General features: G+C 39.0%; 1 protein-coding gene across 7 annotated transcripts in view; it reads right to left on the bottom strand.

Moving 5' to 3' along the window:
- Positions 1-437: 437 nt before the first annotated feature.
- Positions 438-14,828, bottom strand: part of CNTNAP4 (contactin associated protein family member 4) — a 256,272-nt gene continuing 241,881 nt past the window's right edge. For 5 of the 7 annotated variants that reach the window (XM_065899262.1, XM_065899259.1, XM_065899258.1 and 2 more), the window contains 3 exons: positions 6,847-7,065; positions 6,444-6,515; positions 979-1,172 (listed from right to left, as the gene is read on the bottom strand). In XM_065899262.1, coding sequence (XP_065755334.1) covers positions 979-1,172; positions 6,444-6,515; positions 6,847-7,065 — 485 coding nt within the window. Of the gene's footprint in view, positions 1,173-6,443; positions 6,516-6,846; positions 7,066-14,828 lie in introns of all 7 variants that reach the window. The other 2 variants (XM_065899257.1, XM_065899255.1) reach the window with 2 other exon arrangements.

The raw sequence follows: 14,828 nt of genomic DNA, 5'->3' as shown, positions 1-14,828 counted from the left end.
TTTAGGAAAATAGAAATATAAACCTATAAAGAAAACTGACATAAGGTTTGGGGGAAAATATTCTCGGAAGTATATTTCATTTGAGATACTACAGTTGTAAATAAAAACAATTCTTTGAAGTGTTAAGAATTGTGTTTTTTATATCAACGAGTTTACGTGCCAACATTTCACACTCTTTGGGAAACTGGCATTACCCAGGGTCTTAACTACTGCTGATACCGAAGCATGAGAGCAAGTTAAACAGAAAAGTGTTAAAGGCAAGACATCACATACTGATGAGCAATGCACTTTGTAGGTCTTGTTACATATGAATTGCGTGTTCAGAGCTGGAGCCTGACACTCAAAACCTAAAGTTTTCAAAATCATTGAGAAGAGTCAAATAGAAAAAGAGCAATACAAACAAACCAGTGACAACAAAACATATTTCAACACTACTGATAAATTGTATTGAATGCAATACAGAGAAAGGCAAAGGGGTTTATATACTTTTGGCCACTGAAGATGCAAACACCAGCCAAACAGGATCTTAGAAGCATTTCCAGGTCTATGAATAACACCATGGGGACACTAAAGCAAACACAGAATATGTTCTCAAATAAAGCAAGGTCATTATAGTCCAATTTTGACTTTTACCTCTCACACAACTTAGGTATCACTTATGGCTGAGAGGCCAGGGCTACACTTTTCACATTGAAAACCTGTAGCTCTCAAGTGGGTTAAACTTCTGTTTTAGATCGTATCAGAACAGTTGGAAATTAATATCAATATCTAAAACTCCTTGTTATATAGAATGACCGCTGTGGGAAGTATGTCACTGGATGAGGCCTCCTGGAGCTGTCTCGAGTCTGGACATGGCAACATGGCAGTGCTGCAAATCCATTGCCTGTACATTCAATGTAAGAACTGTTTTCTGTCCCTTGAGAGCCCCTGGCTATTAAATCAGACTGCTGTAATTATAAGGTAAATCACTGCTGCCAATCAGAAGAAGTACTCTTTCTGATTTTCACTGACTGCATTTTGTGTATTAAGCTCACTTTTCAAAACAGCCTCAGCACTGTCTACATTCTCTGACCTTTTTGCCTCATTTCTTCTGTATAACCTTTTCTGCTGATAAATGCGGACAGCTATGGCAGTGATGCACAGCAAGATAAAGATCACAACAGCTATCAAACCTGGTGAGAGAAGAGAAAAGAAATACAAAATCAGAATTGTTGTCCATGCAGGAACTGTAGACTTCACTGTTCAAGAAGTCATCATAAGATTATTTTCTAATGAAATCAAGCATCTAATATATATAAATTGGAAATATCAATTTCAAATCAATATCGAAAACTTAGGTATTTCTGGATCAAGTGGTATCAAAATATGTTGTTTACTTCTGAGTTCTATCAGTCTTGTAGGTTCACCTTCATTTACTCTGAATGCATATTATATTGGATTCATCCAGTGCACTTATATATACAATATGTTAATAACACAAGGTATTACCTACATGACTCTAAGACCATGGGGTCACTTCACATTAATACCCAGACAAGTTTTAATTATTTTGAAATTATAGAGTAATAGTAACATCATAAAATAATCAAATGTGTTTTTCATACTTAAATATGTAAACATTTTTTATTATTTATTTTATTTTATTATCGTTATTATTTTTGGCGGCACCATGCGGCATGTGGGATCTTAGTTCCCCGACCAGGGATAACCCACGCCCCCTGCAGGGGAAGCACGGAGTCTCAACCACTGGACCTCCAGGGAAGTCTCTGTAAACATTCTTTAATTGAAGTATAGTTGATTTACAATGTTGTGTTGGCTTACGGTGCACAGCACAATGATTCAGTTATACATATATACATATACATATATACCTATTCTTTTCAGATTCTTTTCCCTTAGAGGTTATTCCAAAATATTGAGTCTAGGTCCCTGGGTAAACAGTATGTCCTTGTTGTTTCTCTATTTCATATATAGTAGTGTGTATAGGTTGACCCCAATCTCCTAATTTATCCCCTTAAATGTAAACACTTTAATGAACTTGATTATCAGTAATTTGTTATATCGTTAAATAAATAGCAGGGACAAGTTATGTATACGAATAATCTTGACTAATGAAATATATCGATACGAATACATAGAGTAATTGCATCTATATGAGGAATATTGATTTTTTGAAACACCTGATTGTAAATAAAAAATTGGTGGTAAATAAAAAATACCACAACGGTTAGCTATGCCAAATGGTTACCAATCCTGGCATTACGTTAAGTCAGTCTTCTTCAAAGTGTGATCTATGAATCCCTGGTGGTTCCCGGGACACTGTGAGGGGTCCACAGGGTCAAAACTATTCATAATAACTCTGAGATGCCTTTTTCACTGTGTTGTAATATCCACTGATAGGACAAAACAAGGTTAGGTCAACTTCTTGGTACCTTGGCATGAATTAAGGCAAGGCCACCAAACTTTAAAAGTGGTCACTGAATTCATAAAGTAGAAAGCAGGCATTGCACTACCAGATTCATTTAAGAATATCCTTGATGAAGCACTTAAAATTACGCATTTTACCAAATCGTTACCTTTGGCCGTAAGTCCTTCTAACATTTTGTGTGATGACATGGGAAGTATTTGTAAAGCACTTCTACTGCAGCGTGAAGTATGATGGTTGTCTCCAGGAAGAATGCTAGCGTGAACAGCTGAGTTGAGTTGTGAACTGAACTAGCTGCTTTTTCCTTTAAAGAACACTGTTTTTACTTGAAAGGATGACTGACAGATAAACTATGGTTGTTTTAACTGGGATATCTGGCAGACATTTTCTTTAAAATGAAGTAAATCTGTCACTTCAAGAAAAACAGGGCTTCCCTGGGGGCGCAGTGGTTAAGAATCCGCCTGCCAGTGCAGGGGACACGGGCTCGAGCCCTGGTCCGGGAAGATCCCACCTGCCACAGAACAACTAAGCCCATGTGCCACAACTACTGAGCCTGTGTGCCACAGCCGTTGAGGCCCACATGCCTGGAGCCCATGCTTCATGGGGGGAGGCACCACAACGAGGGGGTCCCCGCACTGCGGTGGGGACAGGCCCCTGCTCGTGAGCCCACGCACAGCAACGAAGACCCAATGCAGCCAAAAATAAATAAATAAAAAATTTAAAATTTATTAAAAAGAAAAGAAAGAAAAGAAAGAAAAGAAAAACAACTGACAATGTAGGATGCCAATGATAACGCCAAGTTTTCAAATGAAAAATAGAATTTGGAAAACTGTTGTCTGTCACCATGAGTTAGAGAGCTTCCCTTGTACTTAGACTCTTCTGATGAAATCAGTGGAGGTACTAATATAGTGTTTTCAGACGAAAATAGGTACAATGAAAACATGTGATGTGGATGGAGTCTCATATCGTAAAACAAGGACTCTTCATCCTAGTTTAAATTAGGTATAAACAACTCTAACAAATCCAGCTGAAGCCAAAACTTTGAAAGTCCTCATCAGTCACAATGGATTCCACAGCACATGATCTGATGGGCAGATTCACTACAGCCAATCATAATATTGCCAGGGGCTAAGGATTTTTGGCGAGGTCAGCCTCATCTGAGAGGGACAGCAATTCCTTGTTGATAGATCCAACATAAACCTGGTAACTAAATTCGGTACTGTACTTGAAATCTGAAGAATTTACTAATGGATACGATTTTTCATAGTTGGTCATATTAATAAAGAATAATTTAAATCAGAGTATCCATTTGATGTTATATATTTTGCCTTTCATCTTAGAAAAGTAATCAGTTGAGTTGCTATAAATATTTCTATTGTCTGGTTATAGGCCTCTAGTTTAAAGAAAGAGATTCTGAACAATTTCAGTGTGGAAAGCTGATGAAGTAGATACAGAGGGCAGGCTACTGCAGGCCCAGGCAGGACACCCAGACAGTCAAAATCATGGTTGGACTCTGGAAATGGTTTGCTCCATGCATGTGATTTCCCTTTTAACTGGAGACAGTGTTATGTCCGGGTTTCTCATGTCCACAAAAAACCTTGATCTAACCTGTTATATAAAAAAAAAAAAAAGAAAAAAGGAAAAAGGATACTCTAAATGACATATGGCCATCTACAGCACTCTGTGACACTGCCAACTGGTGAATGTGTTTTTATGAGGAAATTATGTAGCTTTCTGTCTAAATCTGAGCATTCATATCTGTGTATTCTGGCCAGAAACCCTCTACAGTGTCTGAGTCATCAGTTTTAAATATCTTATTAAATCAATTTTCCCATCTCACACTATTTATTTATTTACTGTTTGTAACTGAAGAAAAAGATTACCTAAAATGTAAAACACGGGGGAATTAGCCAGTTGGAAACTACTTAAATGGATTAATTATTGTTACACAGTGGGTGCAACTTATGAGTAACGCGACAACAAGTGAAGAACTCTACCACAACGCTAGCAGATGGAGCAACACGCTAAAGAACGGTATTCTGTGGTTTAGCTGAGAAACTGCGCGTGACCCCAGGAGAGGCCTTCCGGGCTTAGATGGCCACGACCAGCTGCTCTGCTCCTGAAGCTCAGTCTGCAATGATCAAAAGCAGACACTCCTGGATCTGTGGACCCTGGCGAGACCCCGAGCAGCAAATCTTCCATAACTCTTGCTCTGCTCTGCACTTGAGTCAAGTGAGAATTTCACAGGTCACTTATTAGTTGTTCCCATTGTGTGTTCCATCCCAACATACAATGACTTACAAACAATATTCCAAAGATTAAATACTTGCTGTAACATTAGCTTGACTATACAATAACTATTTATATCTAAATCTGTATATTTATCTCCCTATATCCTGACTATATATCTATACCAGTTAAATGCACAGAAAAAGCACCGTTATGAGACTGAGACAATTTGTTTGACTAGGAATCCCAACAAGTTGCAATGTTGAGCACATTTTAAATGCTATAACTTCAAATGAGTTTTTACCATAGATTGTATTAATACTATATTGATATATTTATTTTAGACATGCAGCTATTAACTACTCTTCTAACAGAGTTTTAGTTTTTGTTTTTCACTTGTTATATGACTAAATGAGGAACGTATTTTATGCATCTTTAATTTATACCTCATTAATTTGATAAAAAGTAAAGCAACTGAAAAAGCAATGGGGATGTTAATATTCTCACAAAGATTTGACCAGTACTCTTCTCTGTCTAAATAAAATTCTAAGTTCTTAAAGGAAGTCAGTGTCTACATGAGTAAGGGTGTAAAAAATAGAACCAAATGAATCAGGTATAAAGCCCACATAAGTTGCTCAAGTATATGACTAATCACGTTACCTGGCAATATATTGATAATAAAATAATTGTTTACTTTTTATGTCCATATCATATGCAGAGTATGGAGGAAAGGTGAGCCACTTAACATTTCAATAATCTGATTAATAACATTCTTAAGACTATTAATCAGGAAGGAAAAGGTTTATGTAGGGGGTTGGTTTTGAGTAAATTATGTCTCAGAGAATATGCTGTTTTACTGCCAGGAAGATATATTTAAAACTTTTTGTGTTAATTTTGCAATTTAAAATAAGTATTGGGACTTCCCTGGTGGTGCAGTGGTTAAAAATCCTCCTGCTAATGCAGGGGACATGGGTTCGATCCCTGGTCCGGGAAGATCCCACATGCCGTGGAGCAACTAAGCCCGTGCGCCACAACTGCTGAGCCTGTGCTCTAGAGCCCGTGAGCCACATCTACTGAGACCTCGTGCCACAACTACTGAAGCCTGTGTGCCTAGAGCCCGTGCTCTGCAACAAGAGAAGCCACCGCTCGCCGCAACTACAGAAAGCCCGCGCAGCAATGAAGACCCAACACAGCCAAAAATAAATAAATAAAATAAATATATTAAAAAAAAATAATAAAGTAATATGAACCACCCTTATTCCATTAGTTTTGTATTTGATAAAATGCAAATAAAAATGTAATATTCACTGAGAGGAGCATCTAAACCATGGAAATATACACCTTGATTAAGCATTAAGGCAACATTAAATATATGCTTCTAATGTTAATCTCAGGTGTTTCCTACTTCTTACATAAACCCTTGCAGAAGCAGTGATGTGTCCAAGAAGGCGAAAAATGACACTTCCTCAAATCCAGTCAGAACACCCTAGGGAATGGAGATGGCCATTATCAAGCTAAATGATATTCATTAGTATCATAGTGTAACAACCATTCTTTGAGTGTGATGTTTCAGTGAATTATAAATTATTTACACTGAAACTCTCCAAGGAAGCTGGGAATTCAGGATGACTCTATAAGACAATCCAGTACAAATAATAAAGCACCCCACTGACCTCAGGATCCACTGCCTAACTCTTGGGCCATGTGTAGATTCTCCAGACAGCTTCTCTAGTGCTAACTACCTCATCATTAGCAATGATAGGAAGAGCTCGCTCATGCTTTCTACTACCTCCAATTACTGCAGAGTCACTCTTGATTGTGTTAGTGATGGGTTCTCTGTCATCTCTTGTTCCAGAATGATCTGCAGTTAAAGGACAGAAAAGGGGGAAGAGGGGAATATCGGTGAGTAAAAAGAAGAAATGTTTAAAAATTCATAAACTTTTAAAACCAGAACAGAATTATAGAGGTCAGTGTGGGATGTCTGCAATTTTAACCTTAAGCAATGCCCACATGCAATGGTCCACAGGAATAAAGAATTGAGAATCTAGGAGAGAAATGGGCAAGGACTGAAAATTAAACAAAACCAATTTCAAGAAACCATCTTGAGAACACAGAGTCCCAGCATTAAAAGATTTTAATATCCAGTGGACAAGCTGTGTTTGGGACTGGGTAAAAGAAGAGCCATAGGCCACCTGCAAAGGAGTGTGTCCTCTCCCTTGATGTGGCATCGGTGCCAGCCTGGGCCACACAGCTGGACTCCGTCACGTGTCCTGAGATGGTGATGGGGGCTGGGCGGCTGCGGTGCAGAGCGGCCTTCAGCGGGACCACGTGGCTGACCTGCACAGCAGAGAGACAGCCCAGGAAGCCCTGTGCACCTGCCAACGCCGTCTCCTGGTCCACGTCACTGTGTTCTGTGAAGCCAAAGAAACACCACAGGATTGATGACAGTGAAGGTGCAAACGGGCATTGCCACAATGGAATATTCCAAGTCTTGACAACGCAACAGCAATACATACTCAGCTGTTAAATTCCCTTTGCTTTTGTCTTTATTACAAGAGATCCATTAAATCTTTCCACAACTACTGGTGAGACATCCCAGGCTAATAAAGTCAAGTTTTTAAGTATGGATAATTAAACATACTGAGAGCTCTCTGGAAATAATTAAAGTCTCTACAAGAATGGGTCAGATAATGAACTGATCAGGGTTCCTGCAAGATGTTATCATGTTAGAGGTTGTATCTCGAAAGCTTTTAGAGACTCTTAATTCTTCACGTACAGCAGTGAAAACTCTCATACCTCACTGACTTTTCTCCCTGTTTCACCGTCCACCTATCACTCAGACTGAGGTATGTGTGTGCCCCCTATACATAGATAACCCCCTCCATTTTAATGAGCATTTAGTTAATATGGAACTATTGTGGGACAGAGATTGGTTTGAGTGTCAAGATATTAATTCATAATTTTACAGTGAAGAAGATATTTCATGCTTGGCAAGCATGAAATCTAAACAAGGGGAATTAATTGTAGACTTTTAGCGTTCAAATGTCATCAGATTACGATGCATCCAGCCATCCTACATGATCATAAAGCAGCAAGACTACCTTCCCCTGTGCTGCATATACCGGGACACCAACACTTGCATTTCGGTCTTTTCAAAAACTAATATAATAAATACTGAATTTACTGAATGCTTATTATACAGTAGGCAGTATTCCAAGGGATTTGCATGCTTGTGTTTAAACCTTACAGAAGCCATGAGAATCCTATTCTAGTCACACAGACAAGACCCTTTAGGTTCAGAATTTTAGTGATTTGCCTGAGGTTAACTCAGCTGTTGGCATTATGCACTGGACTCCAGGCCTGTTGGACTCCAAAATCATAAGCTTCTTTTGTTTATAATTGACACATTCTTTCCTTCACTCCACTTATATCTTCTGCGGTGTATTTTTGTTTTTTGGCTTGGTATTTATTCTTGAAATGACTCTGGGCAACTCTGTTCTGATTAAGCCTGTCTTGTTATATCAAGGTTTTTGAAGAACACTTCCTTCTGCCCCATTTTCATGCACGTTTTATACCTTTTTAATAAAAATACTGATTAGATGTTTAGCATCATGAATATCACACTCTAAAAAATCTGAAAATTAGACAGATTACATCACTTTCCTGTTGTGCTGGGGGATACGGTATTCAGACCCAGGTATCCTAGCTCTGGAGCCTATGTCCTTACCAGTAGGCTGTCCTGCCTCGTAGCACAAAGAGCCCTGAGAGGCTATCACTCTGCTGCTCCGTGAGCACACAGGGAACCCTCAACACCCAGCACCACACGGTTACATAGGAGGCGCTTCATCGATGTGTATAAACCAAAGAACTAACTTAGTCCCCCCACACAGCAGTCACCCATTTGAATGGATGGAGATACATTCAAATATACATATTTTTAGAAAAAGACAGCATTCTTGCTTCGGAGTTTTTTGGTTTATTTTTTTACTTTAACAAGGAATAAAAAGGAATATACTTTAATAGCAATATAATCAGAACAGTGCTTTTCATATTTCTTCTACAAGGTTTAAATCCTGAATAAAATTTCTATAGACCTTAAAAAAAATATTACATTTTGAGCAACAAAAAAAGTAAATAGATAAAATTCACTTCTCTGGTAAAAATCTGATATGTGGCAACTTTTAAAAACCCTACACCTTTAAACTGAAAATATTTACCTATTATAAAATATTGTAGAAAAAAGCTTTAAAATCTAAAACTTAAACTAGTCTGTCAATTAATATTTGTTTTAAGAGCTAAATATACAGGCAACGCATTCCCTGCTGTTTGAGCATCTTACGTTCTAGTAGGGGAGACAGACGATAAACATGAAACAGGAATGGATGAAAATTCTGAAGACTGATAATGCTATGAAGAAGTAAATTAGAAAATGTGATGGAGTGTATCTGGAACAGAAATTTATCTTGATGGATTAGGTGATTCTTTGTGTGTCTATTTTAAGGATGACTCTGCACAGCCCTATTCTCTTCATCGTCTTTAGATATCTTACTCCAGCATCTTCTGGCTCTATCACTTCGTTCTTAAACTTTGTAAGATTCCCTGTGATTTAGGAATTTTTATCAGATTGTCCCTGCTGTTTATCTCCTCTCATCTCTTACGCATAGACCACGGTGGCCCATTTTAATCTGCAGACGCAGGTTTTTCTTTAGCTTGGAAAATTTCACATGCTGTGCAAGCAGCTATTGTTTCACTTTCATCCTTTTTATCCTTCTGGACTGCCGAGTATTCACGTTTGGTTTCCTCTGCATATTCTTTAACTGCTTTTAATCTCCCTTCTTTTTTTTCTTTTTTTTTTTTTTTGCAGTATGCGGGCCTCTCACTGTTGTGGCCTCTCCCGTTGCGGAGCACAGGCTCCGGACGCACAGGCCCAGCGGCCATGGCTCACGGTCCTAGCCGCTCCGCGGCATGTGGGATCTTCCTGGAACGGGGCACGAACCCATGTCCCCTGCATCGGCAGGCGGACTCTCAACCACTGCGCCACCAGGGAAGCCCTAATCTCCCTTCTGATTTCTATCTTTTAGGACTTGTTTTTGTGCGGGTCACGTGCTTTACTCACTTGCTCTTCCAGGGGATGATTTCAAGTATCCACAAAGATCATTCTCTTTTAGTCTGGAAAAATCATACTTGTAGTTCCTCTAGGTCTTTTTGCTGCTTTGCTAGAATTTCCTTACAGCGCTCTTACTTAGTTTCATTCAGGATGGGGTCTGTCTCCTTGAATAGCTTCATTCTGGTTGTTTTGATTTCTCTCCCACTTGATTGCTGTTGAATCAAGGGTTGTATATAGGGTTGTTTTTCTCATCTGCTACTTGATTCTCTGTCACTGCCTTCCTTAGGTGGCTGACGCCCAGAGAAGGTAGACAGCGTAGCAGCTGTCCTTGTCAGTGAAGCTGCCATCCAAATGCCCACCCAACCTCAGGATAGAGAGGACATGGTCCAAATTTCAGGATTCAGGAAATCCTCACATTTCAGGTCATTCTCTCCTCGGCAAAGAGGGAGCACAGAAGCACTGAGTTTTCAATGCTGCCCTTTCCCCACGGGGTCCAGAGGTCTCTGCAAGCCAAGCATTTTCCGGGATCCACACAATTCAGGGTCTCCCTTAAGACTCTTCAAGGCTGGTCCCCAGACTCTCTTCCAACCAGAAGCAGGGAGTCTCACAACACTGTCTCACTGGCAGCCCCCAGGCACCCCACCTGGCTGCGCTAGACCATCAACTCCCTTGTTTCAGGAAAGTCAATGGGTCGGAACTAGAATCTGGAGAGAAAGGGAACTATGGCATTTTGCATCCATCTTCCCAGAGTTGAGTCCAGATGAAGTTAACAGCTATATTAAGTTGCTTATAAGCAGTACATAGTATCAGAGAGCTGCACTGACAACTGTGTTCATAGAGCCAGTGGACAAAAACATTTATCTTTCCTATTGTCTGACTCCTGAAATGCCAACAACATGTAAGGGTTAGAACAGCACAGGTGGGGGAATTGTAGATAAATGCCTCTGACTTCATTGAAATCCTGATAAGACAATTATGTTTGGGATGTTTCCAGTTAGAAAACTTCTTAACTGACTCAGATTTTGCAGGTGGTCTTGCCTGTTAAAAAATTAGGCTCAACTGTATCTTCCAACCAAGGGAATGGCTTCTGCTTTTGCAAAGAAATCTACCAAAAGTTCTACGAGAAAATAGAGTAACAAGAAAGTAAAATTCGTATGAAGCGTCTTTCTATTTATTACGCAGAGAGAGGACTGTTTCTGGAAAGGATATGAAGTAAATGAAGAACAATTAAAACAAGAAGTGCTTCATGAAACTTCTTGTGGCTGTCAAAACAACAAAGAAAAACAAAACAAAACAAATAACTCAAAAGAAACCTAAGTAGTTTGGCCATACCTATGGAAAAGGGGCCACCTTAAAAAAGGATCTCAATGCCTTTAATCTATAAAGATAAATAAAGCTTGCCAGAAAATGGTGCAATGAATCAAAGGAGCGTGCTAATGACCAGCAGGACATTTTTACCATCACAGGCAATTACAACAAGGATTCAACAACAACAACAGTTGGTGGAAAAGTCAAATGGCAAAGCAGACAGCAAATACTGTGTGGATAAAGGAGCAGTTTTTTTTATAAACGGTATTTATTTGCCAACCAAGCCTACTGCTCTGAGATACAACCTTGAGAACCTGATTAATGTACAAACTATTTATAGTGAGGCATCTCGGGGTAACCTGAGCTTCTCTTTTGCTTTCAGCATGACCCGTGTCATCTGAAGTGTCATCTGACTGGACATTTACAAAATCACATGTCCTTAAGTAACTGAATTAAACTTTCTTGTGTACCCTTTGGCTGTGAAGCAGGTTTTATATAAAATGTCCCTGAGATTGAAGTCCGTTCCTGAAGCTCTTCTGTGAGATGCCGTAGACATCCTCTTCCTTCTGACCACATACTTTATTTACATCTGGCCTAGATCTCCACTGCAGAAATCTGAGTTACTTCCTGGCTCTGCAGCCTCAGAAGAGATAAATGATCCCTATGTGGTCACTGCCTTTAAATCTACCAAAGCTACCGCTCACAATGAGTGAAAACATCTTCAGGCTTTTAGAAAACTCTTCTAACATAAAAAACAATCTGTAAACACAACTCAGAACTTAATCTAATGAGCTGTGGATAAACAAAGCAAATGTAATACAGCCTATTAATTATGGAGGAATATGAACCCAGTTTATTTGATGCAACCTGGCTCCTCCCACCATGACGTACCCACCGATTTTTGCTGTCAGTGGTCTTGCACCATTACATACCTGACATAAAAAAGTAATAAATAGTCGAACTTCACTCAGCCTCCGAATAGTAATTTTCAGTCATTTTGTAATAGGTTAAATTATATCATTATTCAAAATGTGGGCACATTTGCCATGAGAGGTTTTATGCAATTTCAAGAGTATGCAATGATCTCAATTGAGGTTTTTTTTTCATGTGGTGGAATTGTGACCCAATAAAAGCTTAATGAATTAGCAAAACAACTTTATACCTGCATATCTCCTTTGATTAATTACATAATGACATCATAGAGAGATGTCTCTTTATATAATCTTTGAGTAAATAGGTCTCTTAAAGGAGCCGATTGAGGAATCATTCACTTTGGCCTCAGGACTTAACACATTGTGAACATGCCTAACAAAGAAACGACATCAGACTGCCTGCCTCTTCAGAAGGAAGAATAGAAAGAGAGGAATTGCTCTCTCTGTCCTCCAGTACTCACTTCTGCAAATGAGAATGGAATGTAGGAACGCTTCTTGGCTCCAGTCATCATTAACAAGCATTACTGGCAGCTATCAAGCAAGGAGGATAATGTATAGGTAACAATATCTTACTCTGATGACATGGAAACCATCTCCAACCCTCTTTTATACTTAACAGACAACACGAGCAGAATTCACATTTCACTGTCTTTCTTCTGACTAGTGCTATAGACCATCATTAGGCTGGCCGGTCCAGTAACTTCGCTGCGGCTGTGCCCTCTCTCCACCCCAAAGGTCCTGTATCCGTACCTCCTGTCAATTCCATCCTCTCTCTCTCATCCATCAATGCCTGGTCTCTAATAAATTCACGCACACAATAGTGTAAGTCCCTGATCATGGCTTTATTTTTTACTTATTCCTGGTACAGGTACATTTTAAAGCATGTCAGTAATTAAAGAAAGAAACAGTTGCTTTCTCCTTTTTAGTTTAGAAATTATTTGAGTTTTATCATTGTATGAAGGCTTCTAGATTGTGGCAGCTGATAAATATATAATTTGGGATTTGTGACTTTGGCTTTTATCATTTAGTATTTTTTGCAGTGTAAGTTGACCTCTGTTTTACGATGTTTGACGGCCAAGTGAAAGTGATGTAGGTGACACCCTTGTCAAAGGCGTACACTTGCCCATCCCACCTGGAGCGTGTACTCATGATTATATGTGCCTCTGACAAAATCCCACTGTCTACCTTATCATTTGCTCCATAGTTAATATCAGATAATATGTTTCAGCGTCATGAGTGCTCTGTGCTTTTGGAACATGACACTTCTGATGGATGCTGGGGTGTCACGATGAGGAGAAAAGCTGTTTTTAAGTTTCTAGGTATGGCCAATTCAAAGTGATGTAGCTGACTGTCTGGAAACGATTAAAGCCGCCACAAGGATGAAGTCATGCTAAGTACTGAAGATGGTCTATGACATTTTAATTATTAAAATTTTCAAAACTCAAGCTGATGAATACAAAAACATGACTTTAAGTAGATTCCTTACTTTTCTTGCTCTAAACTATACTTCTCTTTTAAAACGTGCTTTTAAAATAACGCCTCCATTATCTTAAGGGACGTTTCACAATATATTTACAAAATTGCAGTGCCCTTAGGTTACCTGGCTCACGTTTTTTCCTCACGTCTGGGCTCTTAAGTGAGTTTTACATGAACGGTTCCTGACACATTGAGATTGTTCTCAAAGCTCTTCATCGGAGACTGAGTAGATGTCCTTTCCTAGCTGACTACAGACTTTATTTACATCTGGGCTAAACGTCCACTGCGGTAATCTGAGTGTACTCCCTGGCTCTATGGCCTCAGAAGAGAGAAATGATCCTCAATGGTCATCAATCACCTCTAATATACAAAAGCTACTACTCAGGATGAGTGAAAATAATCATCCAGCTTCTACTCAAATAAATCATAAAACATATGATTCTAACATGTAAAAGTATCCAGATATAGAACCCAGAGTTTAATTTTATAGTGCATTTTAAATATGAAAAGCAAATTTAATGTACTTTATTGAATACAGGAGTATCTAAATCAAGCTGCTTGGCAAACAGCTGGATCATCTCACCCTGGCTCCCAACTACTAATGACTACTAATGCCAAAGTTATTGAGTCTTTAAATATTTTAAGTGTAGTAGGGAGTTAGAGATGGTTTCCATGTCATCATAGTACAGCTTGATATTATTTCTAAAAGTTACCCTCCTTTTCAACATCTGCTAGTAATGTTGATTAATAGTGACAGTAATCCAAAATTATTCCCATGATTCTTCCTAAGTTTAAGAAATGAGTACTGGAGAAAAGTGAAAGAGGGGAAGAATTTCCTTTATTTCTGGGTTTCCATCTAAAATGGCAGTGGATGGTCATATCCTTAAGTCTTTGGTTGAAAATAGGCAAATTATAACCCCTCCCAAAAAACTGGTCAATGTTTTTTTCTGCCCCCTTAAAAGAAATATTCAGAAATTATAAAACGAAACAAGTATTTATTTTGTTTTATTTTATTTTTTTTGGCTGTGCTGCCCGGCTTGCGGGATCTTAGTTCCCTGACCAGGGATTGAACCCGGGGCCCGGCAGTGCAAGTGCTGAGTCCTAACCACTGGACCGCCAGGGAAGTCCCACCGTATTTTAATTTATTTTAATTTGGAGGATAATTTGGAACTATTTTATCCCAAGCAACATAGGGTCCATTATACTCAATTAGATACACAGGAACATTGTGCATAATGATTATCTGTATGCTCACTAACCATAAATTCTGTGAGGGCAGATGCAGTGTCTGCCTTGCTGAGTGGCATTCTCTGTGTACACAACAGGTGATCACAAAGTATGTGCTAAATGA

The sequence above is a fragment of the Phocoena phocoena genome, chromosome 20 (assembly GCF_963924675.1).
Source record: "Phocoena phocoena chromosome 20, mPhoPho1.1, whole genome shotgun sequence".
Classification (NCBI taxonomy): Eukaryota; Metazoa; Chordata; class Mammalia; order Artiodactyla; family Phocoenidae; genus Phocoena; species Phocoena phocoena.
The sequence above is the reverse complement of the archived record's forward strand: the minus strand, read 5'-3'. Positions and strand labels throughout refer to the sequence as shown.